Raw genomic sequence first — 18,610 nt, 5'->3', positions numbered from 1 at the left:
ATTTTCTAGTTTCTCAAGCTTTGTCCTATAAGATAAAGAGTGTTGTAAGACCAGCTACCCCCCACTGTCCAGAATGAATGGATTTCTCTCATATGCATGCAAAGAGGTGCCAGCTCAGCACTGTGCTGAGAAGATAAGAGTTACTAGAGTCATTTTCTGGGTTCTGAAATCCAGGTAAGGAATTCTGGCTGAGACACTCGATACCATTTCACTCAACAGCCAGTCACTGTGATCAGCTTGGTCCTGTTGTAGTAGTTTCAGACGATCCTCTGAAGGTGGGTGTTCTTGCCCTCAATGACCCCAACTGAGTCTTATTCTCTTATTTACATCCCTACTGCCTAGATACAGGTTCTAGTCATCTTTTTCTGGGGCCCAACATACAAATGATAATGAAGTAAGTGGATTTTATATAAATATCATGGAATACCAGGCAGCCACCAGAAATGATGAAGTCATGCAGTCCCCTAGAATTTGGATGGAATGGAGATTCAAGTGTTAAGAAAGTAAGGCAGAGGAAAAGAACAAATACCAGATGGTTTGGGTAATCTGTGGTATACAGAATTAAGTGTTAAGGAAATGAAAGGTATCAAAGGATGTCAAACCCTTGGCCCTAGAATACAAGGAGGGAGATAAATGAAAGGGGGGAAGCAAGACAAGGTAGGAGGGAGGTAACAGGGGAAAGGGTCAGGACTACGGACTCAGGTAAGATGTAGAGATCAGGTCTTCTGTCTACATCTCAGCTATTACAGCCAACATTACTGTAAGCATGGGGTCCAAACTATAATAATTCAACTGAAAAATGTGTTTGCCAGAGAGACAAATTGGAGGTGCGAGGAAATGTGGGGTCATTTGTGGGGAATAACTGACGGCGGAGTAGAATTGGGAGTTGGAATGTTGTATGCCTCAAACTCCATCATGAACAACTTTTTGTAAATCACCATGCCTGAGATACATACACACACCCACAATGAAAAAAGAAGTCAACCATAGAAAACTTTATTATAAATACTCAAATAATTCTGATAGTCTATGTGAGTTTTTTTTTTAATTTTTTAACTTTTAATTATGAGAACAAAAATGCAAAGAAAGAGGACAAGGTAAAGTTACAGTGGAAGGACAATCACCCATAACATAATTCTCAGAAGAAGTCCCCTGGCTGATATCTTTTTTTTTTAACATAATTTTTATTTTGATCATAGTGGCTTACATATTGTTGACAATAATATTTTAGGTACATATTTACATAAAATCAGGGGGGATTCCCATCACCAAATTGTCCTCCCTACACCTCCGTTTTTGTCCTACTTCCCATATCCTCTTCCCTCACCCCCAGGGCTGCTAGAATATGTGGTCCCCTCTGTACCTAGCCTACTACTTAGTAGTCTTGCACCTGTTTGGTCTTGGTGCCTCCCTTATTTCCCCCTTTAACTGGGAGGCAGGACTAGCTAGTTCAAGTTGCATGGTTTCGTTTGAAGAAGAGAAAAGTAATAAACTGGGGTAAAAGTCTAATATGCCGAAAATGGGTGGAATCCTTCTAGAGGCTCTCATCATCGATTTGAGAGAAGGAGAAAAAGAAGGTGAAACACTCCACCAGTACAAAAAGAAGTGTCAAATATCCAGTGAGGACTCCAACAATAACGATAAGCACCACAAAAAAAAAAAATGGTCTTGAGATAAGAAACATGGCATAGCACATAAAGAAAGAAAAGAAAAGAAGAGAAAAAATAAGTATAACTGGGACAACAACTTCAATAACCACACCCAAACAAAGAAATCGACCAAAAATAGATAGGTAAATAAAAATAATAATAATAATAATAAATGAAGATAAAAATAATATATAAAAATAAGCAATGTTATGGATACGCAAAAAATAACATAAGGATAAAGCTGGCATCTTAACGTTGAATTCTCAGCCAAAGAACATTAAGATAAATAAATAAAACAGAATCCATGTACAATTACTTTGTCCCTCAAGTCCCCAGATTGTAACACATTATAATATTTCTTAATAGCACACAAGGCAATCTAAAGCCATAAAACTTATGTAATTCCTTAAACATTAGAGGCATAGTATTTTTTACATTTCCCTGTACATGCATATTAGCTTAAGTTAACCTCAAATTTTAAGTGCGTTTTTTTAAGGATTAGAGTCAAAGGAGCACTGTAAAAACGGTGTTAAGAGTGGCAATTGTTGTTTGCATAGGCCCACCAAAATAGGAGGGGCATGGAAAGGAATAAGCTTGGCCTAAATACAAAGAGACCCTACCCCTGAAGTTTCCTGGCATAAGACCAACTCTAGGCTCCAGGCAAGCTAGATAGTCCAATCCAAGACATTGTCTGTAGTGCCAACGCACTTTTTGTTGGTATCATGTTTCTGTATTAAAGATCTTGGAATCTGCATATCCTACATTAAAGTCAGGATGTGGAGCATTCTCTCATTTCACCTCATCATTAAAGGGCAATGCAGGGAGCCCTGTCCTGTAAGCAGGTCATTGTTGTTGTTAATTCTTCTCAGTGTTAAGGGAAATCTCTTTTGAGCAGGTCGATGTCTGGCTTCCCTGTTTCAGGGGTGAATGGAAAATGCCCTTTCTTCGAGGCCTGTGCCAGGTTGTTATGTCAATGTTCAGGGTGTAAGGTCTCTTTGCACTACAAGATTTGTGTGTTACAATCTCTATTAGATAGGATCTTATTTGTATGTATAGTATTTCCTAATTTTAATGTGCCTATGAAAAAAAGGAGCAATGCCATATGGCGTTATTGGTGCATATGGGGGCCATAAGAACAAGTCCAACAATCCCTATGACATGGTTCAATCATAAGCATTAAACTGGGGGACTCTTTCACCAAAAGTCCTTATTGAACAGCTCATAAAGAGAAGATAAAAAGTGGTTAGAATCGTCACTGTATAAGAGAATATTTAGTAAGACTTATAGCTGTCAGAGAAAAAACACAAAATATTCTAAAGAAATATGTGTCCATTTTATGTCTTTTGAAACAGTTTGGGGTTGTTACACACAATGCACAGCTTTGGTCTGTAATTAGGATTGTGCAGTACTGAAGTTAGAAAGAGTAATGTGGGTTAGTGATGTTTGGGGGGTGAGAGAGTTAAGGAGTAAAAATGAGCTATGTAGGGGTGTGGGAAAGGGCAGAATACAAAATGGACATTCTGGATACGTAAAACATAACATAAGATAAGGAATACTCTTAATACATGCAGTGCCCCCCGCGCGGTTTTCCATAAGCAGAATGGTCAGAAATTGCCAGTGACAAACAGCGCAACCGAGCAAATCTCAGCATACCCCAAGTTAGGACCAACCATTTCTGGCCACCTGGGCTAGAACCCCAGAAGGTCTAGAGGCCGGGGACAGAAAAGGGGAAGGCTAAGGGCCTATCAAGACTCCCAGTGCACCCAAGTTAGGGAGAAGGCCTTCCACATGGGGTCTCCCCAAACCCCATGCCTGAGATTTTTTAAACTACTCTTGCATTACTGTCAGGGAGTCCACATTTTTTGGCATTTCAAAGGAAAGAGTGTGGCAGGTAGAATGCTTCCCCAATCTGCCCTTTTCTGGGCAGGTTCCAGGAGATAAAACCTTACACCAGCTCTGTGCCATGATTCTTCCGAAGCTCACACATCCCCAAGCCCTGCAGCCTCTGATCTCAGTAAGGGCTTGGCTTAATAAAGGTATAGAAATAGGAATCAGAAGAGAGAAGTGAATATTCAGGCCACCTAGCTTCAGGATTCCTGATGAGAATAAACTCTCCTAAAATTCATCTTAAATGAGAGTAGGAACTTCCCACATGATATCTATGTACCTAACAGGCACAATCAGATTTCAAACAGGACCCAAATAATCACTTAAATTGCAGGGCACCCATGAAGAAAAACTGAGCAAACTGTGCTGACTTTAGAGCCTTAATTCAGAGACTAATCTTCAAAATTATTTCTATCAAACTTTCCCCTTTGGTTTCTCTCTGCTCTTTTTCTAAGTATTTGTCTGTCAAAATACTTAAAGATGAGTGATATCATAGACTAACTGGTGAATCATTCTGGGAGCTTAGCCATGGAAATGCCATTCACTTCACTTTTTGTCTCTGACACTGCCTAACTAAATTAGAGATCGATGATCCAGGGAGGTGAATCCCAATTAAACCAGACTAACATATCACATCTTAGCTTTGACTTATCTCAAGTCTCTCTCTACATTAAGAGTCTGCTTAAAGGCCATAACTGGAAACATTTAATGTGACAAAGAAAATTTTAAACTGTTTTTTTAAATAAAAAGTTAATCAAACCTGCACAATTCTCCCAAGGTGCTATAATTACCTTTAACTAAGTAAGCTTTATATTAAGCATAAAACGATTGTTTTTGAAAACAGTGGTACAAATTGCTACATATGTTATACTCATTCACCCTTTCCCTCAAATGAATCACTTAATTAGCTGGGATAAAATGGCTCAGCCATTCACAATAAATTGGCAAAGAACATCTATGTGTCTCCTGAATCAATCAGTCAAACCATTAGATATCACTAAAATATTAAGCTGGACTAAATTGGCATGGCTTTAAAATATTTTTAAAAACTTGACATTCAGCTTGGTACTGAATGCCATTCAACTTGGTATACTTAAGTTCAGTTTTATCTAAATTCCTTCCAACTCCTAAAATCACAAGGTCACCCTGATCTTTCTAGATAAGACCAAAGACTGACTCAAAACACCCCAGCTTCACTCATGGGTGCCAGGCTCAGCTTACTATGGTCTGCCTTCTAGCAGGACTTCACTATTGGTCCTTGGAATATCCTTGGACCATAGTCCATCTCTTTCCCCGAGATGCTGGCTGTTTCTCCATGTGGTTCTCACCAAGCAGTTAGGTTCAACTCAAATGTCACCATATCAACTAGATGGGAAAGGAAACTTTTTAATGCTTACAATGGATAATAGCTCTCAGCACAAACATATTTTCTATCCCATTTCTCCAGATATTGTCTTAACCCAAATTCCTATTTGAAATTCACAGATGTAATTTCTCCTTCGTCTTCCAATTCCAAGTGGAAAATGAATGCAATCTCTCCTTTTCCACCTCCAGAATTAGAGTTAGTATTTGTTGAATGATGAATGTCAATAATCATCTATGACAGCTAGAAAGAACATAACATCTAGATGCCTCATTTGGCTGTGGATATCCTTGGACTTCAATTTTTGGAAAATTCACATTGAAATTTCTAGAAAAAGATGAATAGTTTCCTTTGATGTTTTCTTTTTTCTTAATAAAAAAACACTTCTAATTAGCCTTTTCATTATTGTTTTAAATAAGGGTTCCTTTAAATATATATATATATATATATATATATATATATATATATATATATATATTAGGTTAACATGGTTACAGAATTATAGAGTTCCACTATACCCCACCATCACCAAAATAGTCAAGCCCCTACACCACTATGTCAGGTTTATTTTTTTCCTACATATTTATTGTTGTTTAAAAACACTATTTGAAATGGTTAAGCAAAGAAGCAAAATAGCCATGTTTTCTGCAGATTCGACTATCTCTATCTGATCCCCCGAAAGTCAAAGATCCTGCCCAAGAACATCCTTAGGAATGGAGGACAGGTAACCCTGCAGCCTGCTACAGTTAAGTCAAAAGTGTAACCCCATTCTGAAATCCAAGTCTAATGGAAAAGTAGAAACACAGAAAAATCCCAAATCAAAATATAAAGGCACTCTGAAAGGCTACTGTGCAACAAGACAAGCTATATAATCATATAAATTATTAATGGCTTGGTAAAAAATGGTTACTAGTTTTTAAATGGAAATTCTAATAGTAGTCCTCAACTTAGAAAACTTCTAATTATAAACCCAGCGAGGTATGCCACAGAAATAAAAATCTTTATTGAACACTTCAATTCAATAGACTACAAAATAACATAAGGAAAAAAAATCAGAGCAATTTTTCCCACTTAAGTCAACAGAGCAAGGGAAATTCTAACTTTTACTTACTATGCCCCAACTTGGCTGATTAAAAACATCAATTACATGGAGTTGAGGAAAAGAACTACTTTATGCCAAAATGCCAATTCACAATTTAATTAAGTCATATTGATGTGCTGTAACTAATTACAATTGGGGTAAATACAATATCTTATTGTTCTCTTAACTTCTTCATTCTATACACAGAAAACTCTTGAAAGCAAACACATATCCCTTTTTGGCATTACCTTCAATATTTGTAGACGAGTAATATGAATAAAGAAGCTTTATGGTGTGCAAAACTTTCTACATTTTGTGTCAAGTGGTATAAATACTAACTAAATAGGTGAAAGGTTTGCCATAGAACTTCAGTTCTACTGAATACTATATTGTGACTTCAACAAGTGCAGTAAGACAATAAAAAGAAATAAAAGAAATAAAGATGAGAAAGGAAAAGCTTTTATTCAGATGATATGACTATTTACAAAAATAAGGAATCTATTAAATAACTGCTAAAAATAATTTAGGAAGGTAACAGGATTCACAAACAAGAAACAAAAATAAAATATACTTCTACAAACTTCAAACCATTAGAAATAAAATTAAACATTAAACAACTATATAAATTATTATACATAGCAGGGGTCCTCAAACTTTTTAAACAGGGGGCCAGTTCACTGTCCCTCAGACCACTGGAGGGTCTGACTATAGTAAAAACAAAACTTATGAACGAATTCTTATGCACACTGCATATATCTTATTTTGCAATGAAGAAACAAAACAGATACAAATACAATATGTGGCCCGCGGGCCATAGTTTGAGGACCACTGATATAGAGTATGGACATGAAGAAGAAAATACTTTATTACCTAAACTGAACTGCATGTAATTCCATGCAATTAAAAATAATCCAAATAGGCATTTTACAATATTGATAAGGACATTCTAATCTGTACATAAAAAAAACTAAAATTAAATACAATAAGAATAAATCTGCAATAGAACATAACATTTGATTTCAAGACCTCCTTTAAACCAAATCAAATTTTTTTATGTTGGCAGATGAGACAGAGTCCAAGGAAATAGAGTTTAGATAAAAATCCAGTAAAATTTTTCTTAATGGTACCAGGTTGCATGAACATTTAGTAGAAATAAAAAATGATCAGACCTGAACATCAAATCCAAAGTCAATGACAACAGAATCTATAACTAATCTACAGCAAGCTGTAAAGTGGGGACCAATTATACTAGTATTCTGGGGGGGTAAAGGAGGGAAATATGGATGCATGCCGGGAACAGGGGTGCGGGACGGGTGTGTGGGTGGGGGTGGGAGGGAGGACATCATTGGTGGTAGAAATGCCCCCAATTCATTGTCACTATGTACCTTAAATATTACTGTGAAAAATTTGTAATTCACTTTGGCCACAATAAAAATTAAATAAAAAAGAATCCAGTAAAATTTTCATCAAAAGATGTATAACAAGAATTTTTATGGAAGCATTATTGGAAATAATCCAAATTTTCATCAGTAATAAAGTGGAGTAATTGGGTATAGTTCACGCATAAAACCTACTCAAGATTTGTTAAATGAGCTATTAATAACATGCACAATATGCATCTTAAAAATACTAGGTTGGCAGAACAAAGCCAGAAACAAAAGATTAAATCATCCATTTAGTTGAAATTCAAGAACAGCTTGAAGAAACATGGTGCAGTGATGAAGATCTGACAATAGTAGATGGCAACAGAATGGAAGGAGGAAGAAACGTTCTGGGACACTGGAAACATCTCTGTTTTAATTCACCAAAATTTCCCAGGCCATACGTAAGGTTGTTTTGCATTTCATTGTAAATAATATCTTTTAAGAAACATATCAGAACTGCTACTCATGAGCTTTCATGAAGGCAGTGAACTTGCAAATAAATGACATGGGCAAGAGTTGGATCTATGTATCTACCACTACCAAACTATGCAAAATATAGAGCTCTAATAAATTCTAATCAATTTGGGACAACAAAATAAAAACACAGAAGAAAATTACTTTCTAATTGAATATTTCTTGAATTAACTAGACATTTCTTCAAAATCCCAATTGGGTGCTATTCATGAACAGACTGATAGGATGCTAAATTTAATATGCCTTCAAAAAACAACACACACACACACACATATATATGCATGGACATGTCAAGTTTCATCTTCTCTGAGACCCTAATGTGCCGTGTCTCTGGTCCCTGTCAAGTGTCACTTGCTATGATCATTTTTATTACAGTTCACCACAGCATGTCAGAGCTGAGCTTGCTGGTAATGAACCTATACTGCTAGTGTCCCTGGGTCCTTGCAGGCAAGACTTTGACAAAATTCTCAGTCTTATTTATTAGAAAAGTCCAGGGGCCTATTAACAACCCCTAGGCCAGAAGAGAGGTAAAGAGGGAGTGCCAGGTTTGAGACTTGGGTGAGGTCAGATTGAGGACCAGGTCAAGTAAAAGGATATAGCCAAAAGTAGCCAAAGATCTGTCCAAATCAGGGAGAAAAGCTTCAGCCAGGGGTAGAAATAGTTCAATCACTTGCTCCTTTAACTGTATCCTCAAACTGCCATAGAACTCTCCACACCCAGGCTTCACGGCCGACCCCACCCCCAGAGGGGGTGTTTATAGACCCAGCCAATCATTATTAGGGTCTTATTTAAAGGGGTGGGTCCCTTTAATGGCTGGCTGTTGCTGGACTCTAGGACAAGAATGGCACAGAAACCAAGTTTCACTTATTGCCAAACCAGTGAGTCACAGCTTTGGCTCTTACCTCCAAGATTGTTTTTGTCTTTGTTGTTGTTTTCAACTACTAAACAAACCTGGAAAGAATATCCTCAAGCATCTCTAATATTTTAATCACTACAGTGTGTGTACAGGATCAGTGAGTGGAATGAATTTCCTATTGTCTCTTGGACTTGAACAAGTTTGAAAGCTGCTGTTCTTGACAAGGATCAAGGGTATTAAACCTGGGAATGTGCAAGGCCCATGAAATGAATTGTGACCCTGAAGAAGGCGGGACACAATGGATGTTTCTCTGCTCCCTGCATCCCATCTTCTATAATATATCACTTGAATGTGATCAATATTAAAAAGACAACATTCAATATCATGAAAATTCAAGATTCCACACCCATCTTGGAAAGTGCACCTTCTTCAAGTGTCCCATTCAAGTCCCCAAGGAAATTTGAGGCACCCTGAGAAGATAGGATCATATGAATCAGATATTTTATGCTAGACAAAATATAAACAATTTTATTTTAATATGATGCCCCATGCAGATTAGCCATCACATAAGGGTCACAACTGCCAATTCAAGAAATCAGGCTCTAGACTGAGGACCAGGAAATGTTTTTTATAAAAGGGTGAGAGAGGAACCAGTTGAGGCTCTGTCTGGGGATCCGTAGGGCTCTGTAACAACTACAGATTTCTGAATTGTTGTAGCAAATTGGCTCAAGATAGTGTGTGTATGAATGTATGTGACTGTTGGAAAATTCTTCTTCTAAAATTAGGTGGGAGGTTACAGTTAGTTTGATGGCCCTTTAGACCACGGGTCCTCAAACTTTTTAAACAGGGGGCTAGTTCACTGTCCTTCAGACTGTTAGAGGGCCAGATTATAGTAAAAACAAAAATTATGAACAAATTTCTATGCACACTGCATATATCTTATTTAGAAGTGAAGAAACAAAATGAGAATAAATACAATATGTGGCCCGTGGGCCGTAGTTTGAAGACCCCTGCTTTAGACGGTCAGAACATTTAGGATTTCTGTACTGTTTGTTCTGCTTTACATCTGCTGGAAAACTAAAACACCTCTGTATCTTTATGAAAATAATACTGCTACCCAAAGTCATATATAAGACTATAATCCAAAAGCACAGTTCTGGAAAACTCCTACCAGAAATATCAGTAATTAATTATTGGCAAGTATCTCTGTATCTTGCCACAAGAATATGATAGATGATGGTTAAAACTAAACATGTATTTAGAGTTTATTTGATGCCATGATTTATGTACATGCTCAATTCTCGCTACTCTCAGGGGTGGACACAGTTAGGATCTGGACTTCATAGTTTAGAAACTAAGATACCCAGGGAAGAAGAAACATTTCTGGTTTAAGATTTTCCAGTCTTATGCAGAGCACTATGTATTTCCACACAGATCTGCTTAATTCCAACACCAATTCTTAACTACTACAGTATAGCAATTGAGTGCTTCAATATTGCCAAATATAATGCCCAATATGATGACCTGGAAATTTGCCTCAACTTTTGATCTCACAACTGGAGGCAAAAAAGGGAAAGGAGGAAAAGAAAAAGAAATCTGACAATACTGGATTTTACTTGGTCTAGATTAGATACATTGATGAATAATTTCAAATGCAACCCTTTAAAATTAATGGCTTGCAAAGGAATTCGGAAATCTAGTCCAATATGTAGATCTAGTTTTATACATGAAAAGTAAAATGCAAAAATGACAAATAATTCACTCTTCAACCCTTTTGAAACTGTGGCCCACTTCCAACTCTAATTTTTTTCTGTTTATCTCTCCCCACCTCCCACCTCCATATGGGGCTTTCTAGACCAGTCCCCCAGTTCTCCATTTATACGATTATGAATTGTGGCCTAGAATATCCTGGTGCTGCACAGGGCAGTATGGGCCCTGGTTGAGAAATACTGAGGCATTTTTTTTATTTAATTACTGGTTTCTTAAAGATTCTATATTGTACAGTAATGACCAGATTGTTGATTTGAAATAAGTAGAAGAAATAACAAGTAAATCACTTATTACTGTATTATTCACTTTGGAAATGTATTCCATGATTTACTCTAATTAGAATATGATACATCAAAATGACACAATATATAAATCAATGTATAGATGTATATTTATATATATATATATTTCCAAAGCACATAGCCATTAATAAAGCTTACAAAGAATTTCAAATGGTATGTTTTCACACTTTATACATCTTCCTCAAAATCGTATGTATAATCATGTGATCATAAAGAATTTAATAGTTCTTTGAGTTAACATGGAAAAAACACTGTTCCTTTTTTAGCTTAATGTATTAGTTTAATAATAGACTACATAATGTAATGATATTGAAAGCCTTTGTTACTTGATAACTGATAACCCTTTGAGAGTCTCACTAATAAAAGCAGAACTGATTCTTAAGATAAATTACTGCTAGCAAGTGTTGAGTGAAATGAGTAATCTAATACACTCTTGGCAATAATGCAAACTATCCCATTTTTGGAAAACAACTTTGATAAGTTAGTCCTGTAAACAAAAAGAAATAGATTTAGAGCCTCTGAATAAATATGCTCTAGAAATTTTTCCTAAGGGAAAATTAGAAATAGGATAAAAAATATGTATCATGATATAATGGAATATAAAAATCTAAGACAGTGAAATAGTGTAGGAGAGAAACATTTTTAAAGAGTGTTTTATAACTATTAAACAGTTTTCTAAAACTATTAAATGATAAATCTTTATAGAAAAAACACTATACAATTTAAAATGAATTTTGAAAAAAGCAGAATTAATCACTGCATGTTTATTTTGAACTCTTATTTATAAAACTAAGTCAGACATTAAATATATTAAAAGATAGTAATAAATTCTTAACAGTGGTCATTGAGTTTTTACAATACTTAAGAGTTTACTTAAGGTTTTGGTTTTATCTGGGAAACTGCAAAAGTTTTCTAAAATATTCCACCAGCGCAAACTTTTATTTACTCCAGTTACATTAAATCGCCATTAAAAATCCTAAACTCTGAGGCCATCTGGGCTGGATTGATAGACCATTTCTGCAGAGGCAGAGCTAAAAGAAGCATGTTTATGAGGAGAATCTTTAGAGCAAACACGATGGAACACAATGGAACAGAGAAAGAAATTAAAATGCCTGAAGAAAAACATTTGGTGTAGGTGGGGTGAGAGTTCAGAGGTCTGGAGTGTTTGCTTTGTCTGGGAGCCCTGGGTCTGATCCCTAAGCATTACTGGTAGTAAATCCTGAGTGCTGAATAGGAGTTGATGCTAAACACCCCAGGGTGGCAAGAAAATAATACAAAACAAGATAATGCAGTCTAAAATTATGAACTCAAGATATACTATAGTTCATCCCTCCTGAGATAAAGTAAACATCTTCAACAATGTCAAAATGTCAACCCAATGGAAGGAATTGAAGAGCTAAATGGGGAAGGTTGATTGTCTTGCATGCAGCCACTTACCATTTGTTTCCAAATGACATAGGGCTCTCTGAGCACTATTAGGCATGAACCCTGAGCACAGAGCCAGGAGTAAATCCTGAGCACAGCAGGGTGTGGCCCCCAAGGAAACAAAAAAAGAATGTCAACTGAAGAGAACACTACACCATGTATATTGGGGTTACAGCAACAGTACAATGGGTAAGGCATGTGCTGACTTGGGTTGAAACCCCAGCATCCCAGAGGGTCTCCTGAGCCTGCCAGGAGTAACTCCTGAATGCAGAGTAAGGAGTAACTCCTGAGCATTGCTAGGTGTGGCCTCCAAACAAAAGAAAATCAAATCCCCAAAAACACAAGTATAAATATATAGTCTGAGAACTTAGAATCTTAGAAGCAGTTAAATGAGGAAGGAAAGTATCAGAGTGCAATACTCACAGAGTAAAATTGACACTAAAAGCCTATGAAAAGAAAGAACCATTTGTTTTGAATATTTCTAGCTGAGATGAATTACGTCTAAAAATAAAGAAAGCTTAGTATGTAAAAAGCCTGCTCTTAGGTGCCATCTCAATTTCTTCTTGTTTTGATTCAAAGACAGTGATGCCATTGACACTTGAATTGCTTTAATTATTTGTTTTTCTGGAATATGACAGCTGACCACATTGTAACCTCTTCCTGTCTCTCCCTCCCCCCTTCCTTTGCTCCTCAAAAGAAGAAAGTGTGGGATGGAGGTGCCATTTCTCACAGCATTTATAAAGCCAGGCCCCATGGAGATAACAGAGTGGTCCTTTTGGGGGAATGGACTTTGTTCTGCAGAGCAAAATTTTAGCTATTGGAGGCTGCACCATTATGACTAATTGTGTTACCTCAACTGCATAAGGGAAAACAGAGATTTTACAAGAAAGTGCTCAGTTTAAAATGCCTGACATACAGTTAAACTACAGAACATCCAGCTGATCCATGCATTTATCTATATTTGATGCCACAGAGTTATACTGAGCAGAGATAAATTACAGCATACCTGGGAGGCGCTGTTGGGTAAATGATTTTGATGTGCTGGAATGTTAAATCATGATTTAAAACCTGTTTGATCCATCTTCTCATTCCTTGTCCAGAATCACCTGATGAATCACAAAATCTAGATTAAAATCAAACATTATGATATCACCCAGCTGATCTGGATTTGATCCCTGGCACCCCAGAAAGTATTCAGAGCTGGCCAGAAAGTATCCCTGAGTGCAAAGCCAGGAGAAAAGTCAAAAGGAAGGAAGGGAGGGATGGAGGAAGGAAGTGAGGGAGGGGAAGAGGGAGGGAGGGAGGGAGGAAGGGAGGGAGGAAGGAAGGAAGGAAGGAAGGAAGGAAGGAAGGAAGGAAGGAAGGAAGGAAGGAAGGGAGGGAGGGAGGGAGGGAGGGAGGGAGGGAGGGAGGGAGGGAGGGAGGGAGGGAGGGAGGGAGGGAGGGAACGAGGGAGGCAGGGCTATAAAATAACCAAAACTCATACAGGTAGGTATAACTATCTGAACATTTGTACCCTCTACAACTTCAAATTTAGGAGTAAGTTTTTCTTAAGGGCCGGAGCCGTGGCGCAGTGGTAGGGCGTTTACCTTGCATGTGGCTGGCCTAGGACAGACCAAGATTTGATTCCCCCACCCCTGGCATCCCATATGGTCCTGAGTCAGGAGCAATTTCTGAGAGCAGGAATAAGTTTTTCTTAGACAACCTTGAAGAAGACATATTGTTTGTGTGTGTCCTTAACTTTGGAGGCTCACCTGGCAGTGTTCAGGAGTTACTCTAGTCTCTGAGCTCAGAAATTACTTCTGGGGGGTGCCAATTATTTCTAGGAGCCAAATGAGATGACAGGGATCAAACCCAGGTCTGTTGTATGCAAGGGAAACATACTACTCACTGTTCTATCATTGCAGCCCACAGCTTAAAGTTTTTTAGGAGCCATTTCTTAAAGATAAAAATCCAAAAACTATTTCCTGAATACTTACTAGTGTTCGGGACTGTGCTGAAGGAGTGAAAGGGTGCATGGTTGGGGAAAGAGGTCCCTCTCTCAAAGCATAGATTGTTATGAGAAGCACACACAAGTCCCAGACTCAGAGGACTCATTGCAAAAGATAAGTCCTGCACAGAACTAGGTACCAAGCAGGTTTACTTTGAAAATAACTGGCCCATGGGGCCGGGAAGGTGGCGCTAGAGGTAAGGTGTCTGCCTTGCAAGCGCTAGCATAGGACGGACCGCGGTTCGATCCCCCGGTGTCCCATATGGTCCCCCCAAGCCAGGAGTGATTTCTGAGTGCATAGCCAGGAGTAACCCCTGAGCATCAAACGGGTGTGGCCCAAAAACCAAAAAAAAAAAAAAAAAAAAAAAATAACTGGCCCAGCAAAGGAGTGCAATGAGCACATCAGTAGCATCTAAGCTTGTCAGGGTGGTGGTGATTGTGTGATTTCCCTGAGATCTTTTGCTTAATCAGTGCTGGGTTCCAGGAGACAGTTCTGTGCAGTTGATTCTAAAACTCCAGGATGGTGAAATGGGAAGTGCAGAAAGAATCTGCAAATAGGATCTATAGGATTGGAGGGATAACATAGCAGGTTGGGCATTTGCCTTGGACATGGCTGACCCAGGTTCAATTTCCAGATAGCCTATGGTCCCTTGAGCATCACAAAGAGTAATTTCTGAGTGTAGAGATGGGAGTAGCCCCTAAATACTGCCAGGTATGGCCCCAAAACTGAAAATAAAAAAAAAAGAGAAAAAAAAAGAAAAAGAGAAGGATCTGAGATGGCATGGGGGCAAATTGTGAATGTCAGGAACTTGGAAGATCAGTGAGTGCAAGAAGAGACACTTGGTGAAGCCTGGATGGGCTTTCTGGAAAAGAAGGGGGAACACTGTAGATGGCCTTCGAATGAGGATGGGGGAAGGCACTTAGAAGCTGGAGGAAAAATCAGGTGGGAGAACAAGGGACAAAGGCTGAGACTGGAGTTACTGCTATGTACCCAAGACAAAGAAGGGAGATGCTCAGAAAATGGTGGCAGGTTAGACTGGAGGGGCCTGCAGAGAGGACTGCAGAGGTGAAGGCTTATCTAGGCAGAGCCAAAGGATGGAGGAAACAGACAGGAGGCACTTGCAGGCAGTAGCAGCTCTTCACCCCACACATGAAGGTTCCTGGTCCACATGCACCCTGGTCCTGTCCAGCAGGACAGATTTCAAAATCTTACCAGGTGAGAAGCAAACCTAGGTTTGCATGGGTTTGAAGCACTCTTTAGACAGGAACTTCCTGCATCAGCACGAGCACTACTGGAAGCAACCACATTGCCTCGATTGCAAGGGGGGAAAGTATATAAATTTTAAGAAAGAAAAAAAGTGGGGCTGGTGTGGTGGCGCTAGCCAAGGACCATGGTTCGATCCCCCGGCGTCCCATATGGTCCCCCCAAGCCAGGAGCCAATTTCTGAGCGCTTAGCCGGGAGTAGCCCCCCACCCCCCAAAAAAAAGAAAGAAAGCAAAAATGAGATCCTAGGGAAGGGATATAAAAAACAAAAGATGTGAGTACAGCCCATCAGTCCTAAAACAGGTCTATCTATCTAAGCCTTTAAGAAGGCCCTGCACTGCCCCACCTTTCTGGGGTGCCCTCTGCCTCTTCCCTCTTTAAAGCAGTTTTATTTGCTACAATGGGACTCTAAAATCAACAGGAATTGGGGCCGGAGAGATAGAAGGTCAGGATACTTGCCTTGCATGTGGGCCAACCCAAGTTTGATCCCTAGCACATCATGTAATCGATCCTCTGAGAAATGATCTCTGAGCAGAGCCAGGAATAAGCCCCAAGTACAGCCCACTCCAAAATAAAATAAACAAACTATATACACTTAATCTGGTATAATTGGTAGAACTACCCGGAGAAGTTCTTTGTTGAAAGCAAAAGGTGGAAATAAGTATGTTTCATAGACAAAAAAATGATAAAAATGTCAACCACTTGGAACAGATGAATAAGGCATGGTTACTTTAGAGAATCTCATCCTGCAGGGGAAAAATAAACAAAAAACAGGTAGGAGGTGTGTATTCTCTAAAGATACTGGTGTGTAGTCCTTTAAGAAATTGTTAAGCACTTATTGAAAGAAGTTTGGTACTTGGAAATTTGTGGGTGCTTAGAATTGAACACCATTGGACCCATGAAGAATGTCCTCCTTGAATGGCATTGTTCCTTTGGACACCTCACCTGCTAAACATTAATCAAGTTTTTACCTTAAAATGTCTTTAGCACTTTGCTTGCTCCTTTGAAATACACATTTTTTTTTTTTTCAGTTTTCCGGGCCACACCGGTTTGATGCTCAGGGTTATTCCTGGCTAAGCGCTCAGAAATTGCCCCTGACTTGGGGGGACTCTATATGGGACGCCGGGGGGGGGGGGGGAATCAAACCGTGGTCCTTTCCTTGGCTAGCGCTTGCAAGCAGACACCTTACCTCTAGTGACACCTCGCCGGCCCCGAAATACACATTTCATTAGACTTTTTCCACCTTGCTTCACAAAGACATTGATTTGGGAAGTCAGAATTGCATTCACATTCCACAGCTACTCTCTCTCCGTAATGACCAAGCAATGGGAGGCAAGTTACTCAAACTACCTGGATCTCACTACCAGTATCATTTCCAACCTGGCCTGATTTCCCACACCTGCTGATTTTTTTTCAGTCTCCATTTCACTGCTCCAATCTCTTCCAGAAACTTATCACCAAAGTCCACAAGGTAGAGAGCAATCAGTTTCTCCATCAATCTACTGGCTCAAACTTTTCTTCTTCCGAGTAACTTAGCATTAAGTGATGTACCTTCTTGAAATGTCATATCCATTCATAATTCAAACTACCTAAACTGGGTTTTCTTTTTTATTTTTCTTTTGAGGTACAACCCTCTAGGACACTAGCTGTATCTCATTTCTTTCAAGCAAAACAAATTAAGTTCACCAGTAATTAAGGATGGGCAGCATAAGCACAGTAGTAATACCTGCCCCAGGCACACAGGGTCAGTTTGTGCTGGTCCTTGGGGGAAGGCTGACCACAAGAGGGAAATGAGAAAAGAGGACAGGGGATGAGAAAAGAGAAAGACACTTGAATCCAGGCACCATACCCCATCCCGAAAGATACTCAGATTTCTAACTGAAAAGGCCTCAGTTGACTATAGAAGCATGGGAGCTCAAAAAAGGGCAACCACAAACCATCCGATGTGGTTAATACAAGACCCTGGCACATACTAACTAAACTGTCTCCAACCAAAGACTTACCTTCCTAACAGGCTGTGTTTACGTAGGGGATAGTCACAAAGACGGGGATTGAACAGTAGAGGATAGTGCAAGGAGATCATGCACTGGAGAGGATATGGAGATTTTGCATGGCAGAGGACAGCACATGGTGGTCTTGTACTAAAGCCAGTGCATGGAGATTATGGAACTGAAGAGAGCACAGTGTCAATCACCACCAGAGATGAGAAGGGGAGAGAAAGAGGGTTGCAAAGGCGAAGATAATCAAGCCCAAATTGCACTTCCATTTCCACATCCACATCCCCGGGGCCTGGCTGAGTCATCTCTTCCTTCTCTACCGGGTCCTACAGGGGGCCTGGCTCCTTCTCGGGAGGCAAAATGAGGGATCCGCGGGAAGGCTGTTCCCCCACGCCGATAAGGAGGGCAGAGAAACAGAGGTGAGCACCTGAGCCGTGCAGGAAGATGAGAGACGCACTGTGTCTACCGGCCGGAGACACCAAGCAGCGCTGCAGGCGCACAGAGCCCGATGCGGCCGCCATGGCCACTTGGCTCCGCCCCACGGGCGCGCGCACGTCGGCACGTAACGGGCGCGCGCTTGGGCTCCTTTGGAATCCTTGGGGTTGGCCTGGGCCTACCTGCGGGTCACGTGCTTCCAGCTGCTCTCAGGGTTTGTGCTCGCCACAAACTCTGCAGGTAACAGCTTTAGTGATGCGCCAGCAAGATACTCGTTTGCTTGTTACATTCATTGCAGCTTGAAAGCTGGGTACTTTTCAGGATGGATAGCTTTGGGATTCATATTTAGAAACTGGAACAACTTTTTAAATACTGTTTGAGGAGACCACGTAAGGACTCTCTCATTTTTAAATAGTTTATAGAGCCAGCTACAGCAGGAACACTTTACACTGTAAATATGTTTTTTATTATATACATTTATTATTTTTATTTATATAAATATTCATTTGATATTTATGTATTTATATAAATATTTATTATATAAAATTTATTATTTACCTTTTATTAAAAAGAAAGGAAGTAAAAACAACTCTGAATGTGGAGAAACAAATTCTAGGGCATTGCCTTTAAATGGTACAGTGGCTGCAAATAGTCTGTTATCTATCAAAAAGTTAAACATTGAGTAGAAATAAA

General features: G+C 39.2%; 1 protein-coding gene across 1 annotated transcript in view; it reads right to left on the bottom strand.

Annotated features, from left to right (window-relative positions):
- The window catches only part of LYPLAL1 (lysophospholipase like 1), a 32,830-nt gene extending 14,816 nt beyond the window's left edge, over positions 1 to 18,014 (bottom strand). The window contains exons 1-2 of the mRNA XM_049769540.1: positions 17,910 to 18,014; positions 13,238 to 13,337 (exon numbers count right to left, since the gene is read on the bottom strand). Of these exons, the coding sequence (XP_049625497.1) occupies positions 13,238 to 13,337; positions 17,910 to 18,003 (194 nt within the window). The 5' untranslated portion in view covers positions 18,004 to 18,014. The remainder of the gene's footprint in view (positions 1 to 13,237; positions 13,338 to 17,909) is intronic.
- Between the last annotated feature and the right edge of the window lie 596 nt (positions 18,015 to 18,610).

The sequence above is a fragment of the Suncus etruscus genome, chromosome 3 (genome assembly GCF_024139225.1).
Source record: "Suncus etruscus isolate mSunEtr1 chromosome 3, mSunEtr1.pri.cur, whole genome shotgun sequence".
Classification (NCBI taxonomy): Eukaryota; Metazoa; Chordata; class Mammalia; order Eulipotyphla; family Soricidae; genus Suncus; species Suncus etruscus.
This window is presented reverse-complemented; position numbering and strand designations above follow the sequence as displayed.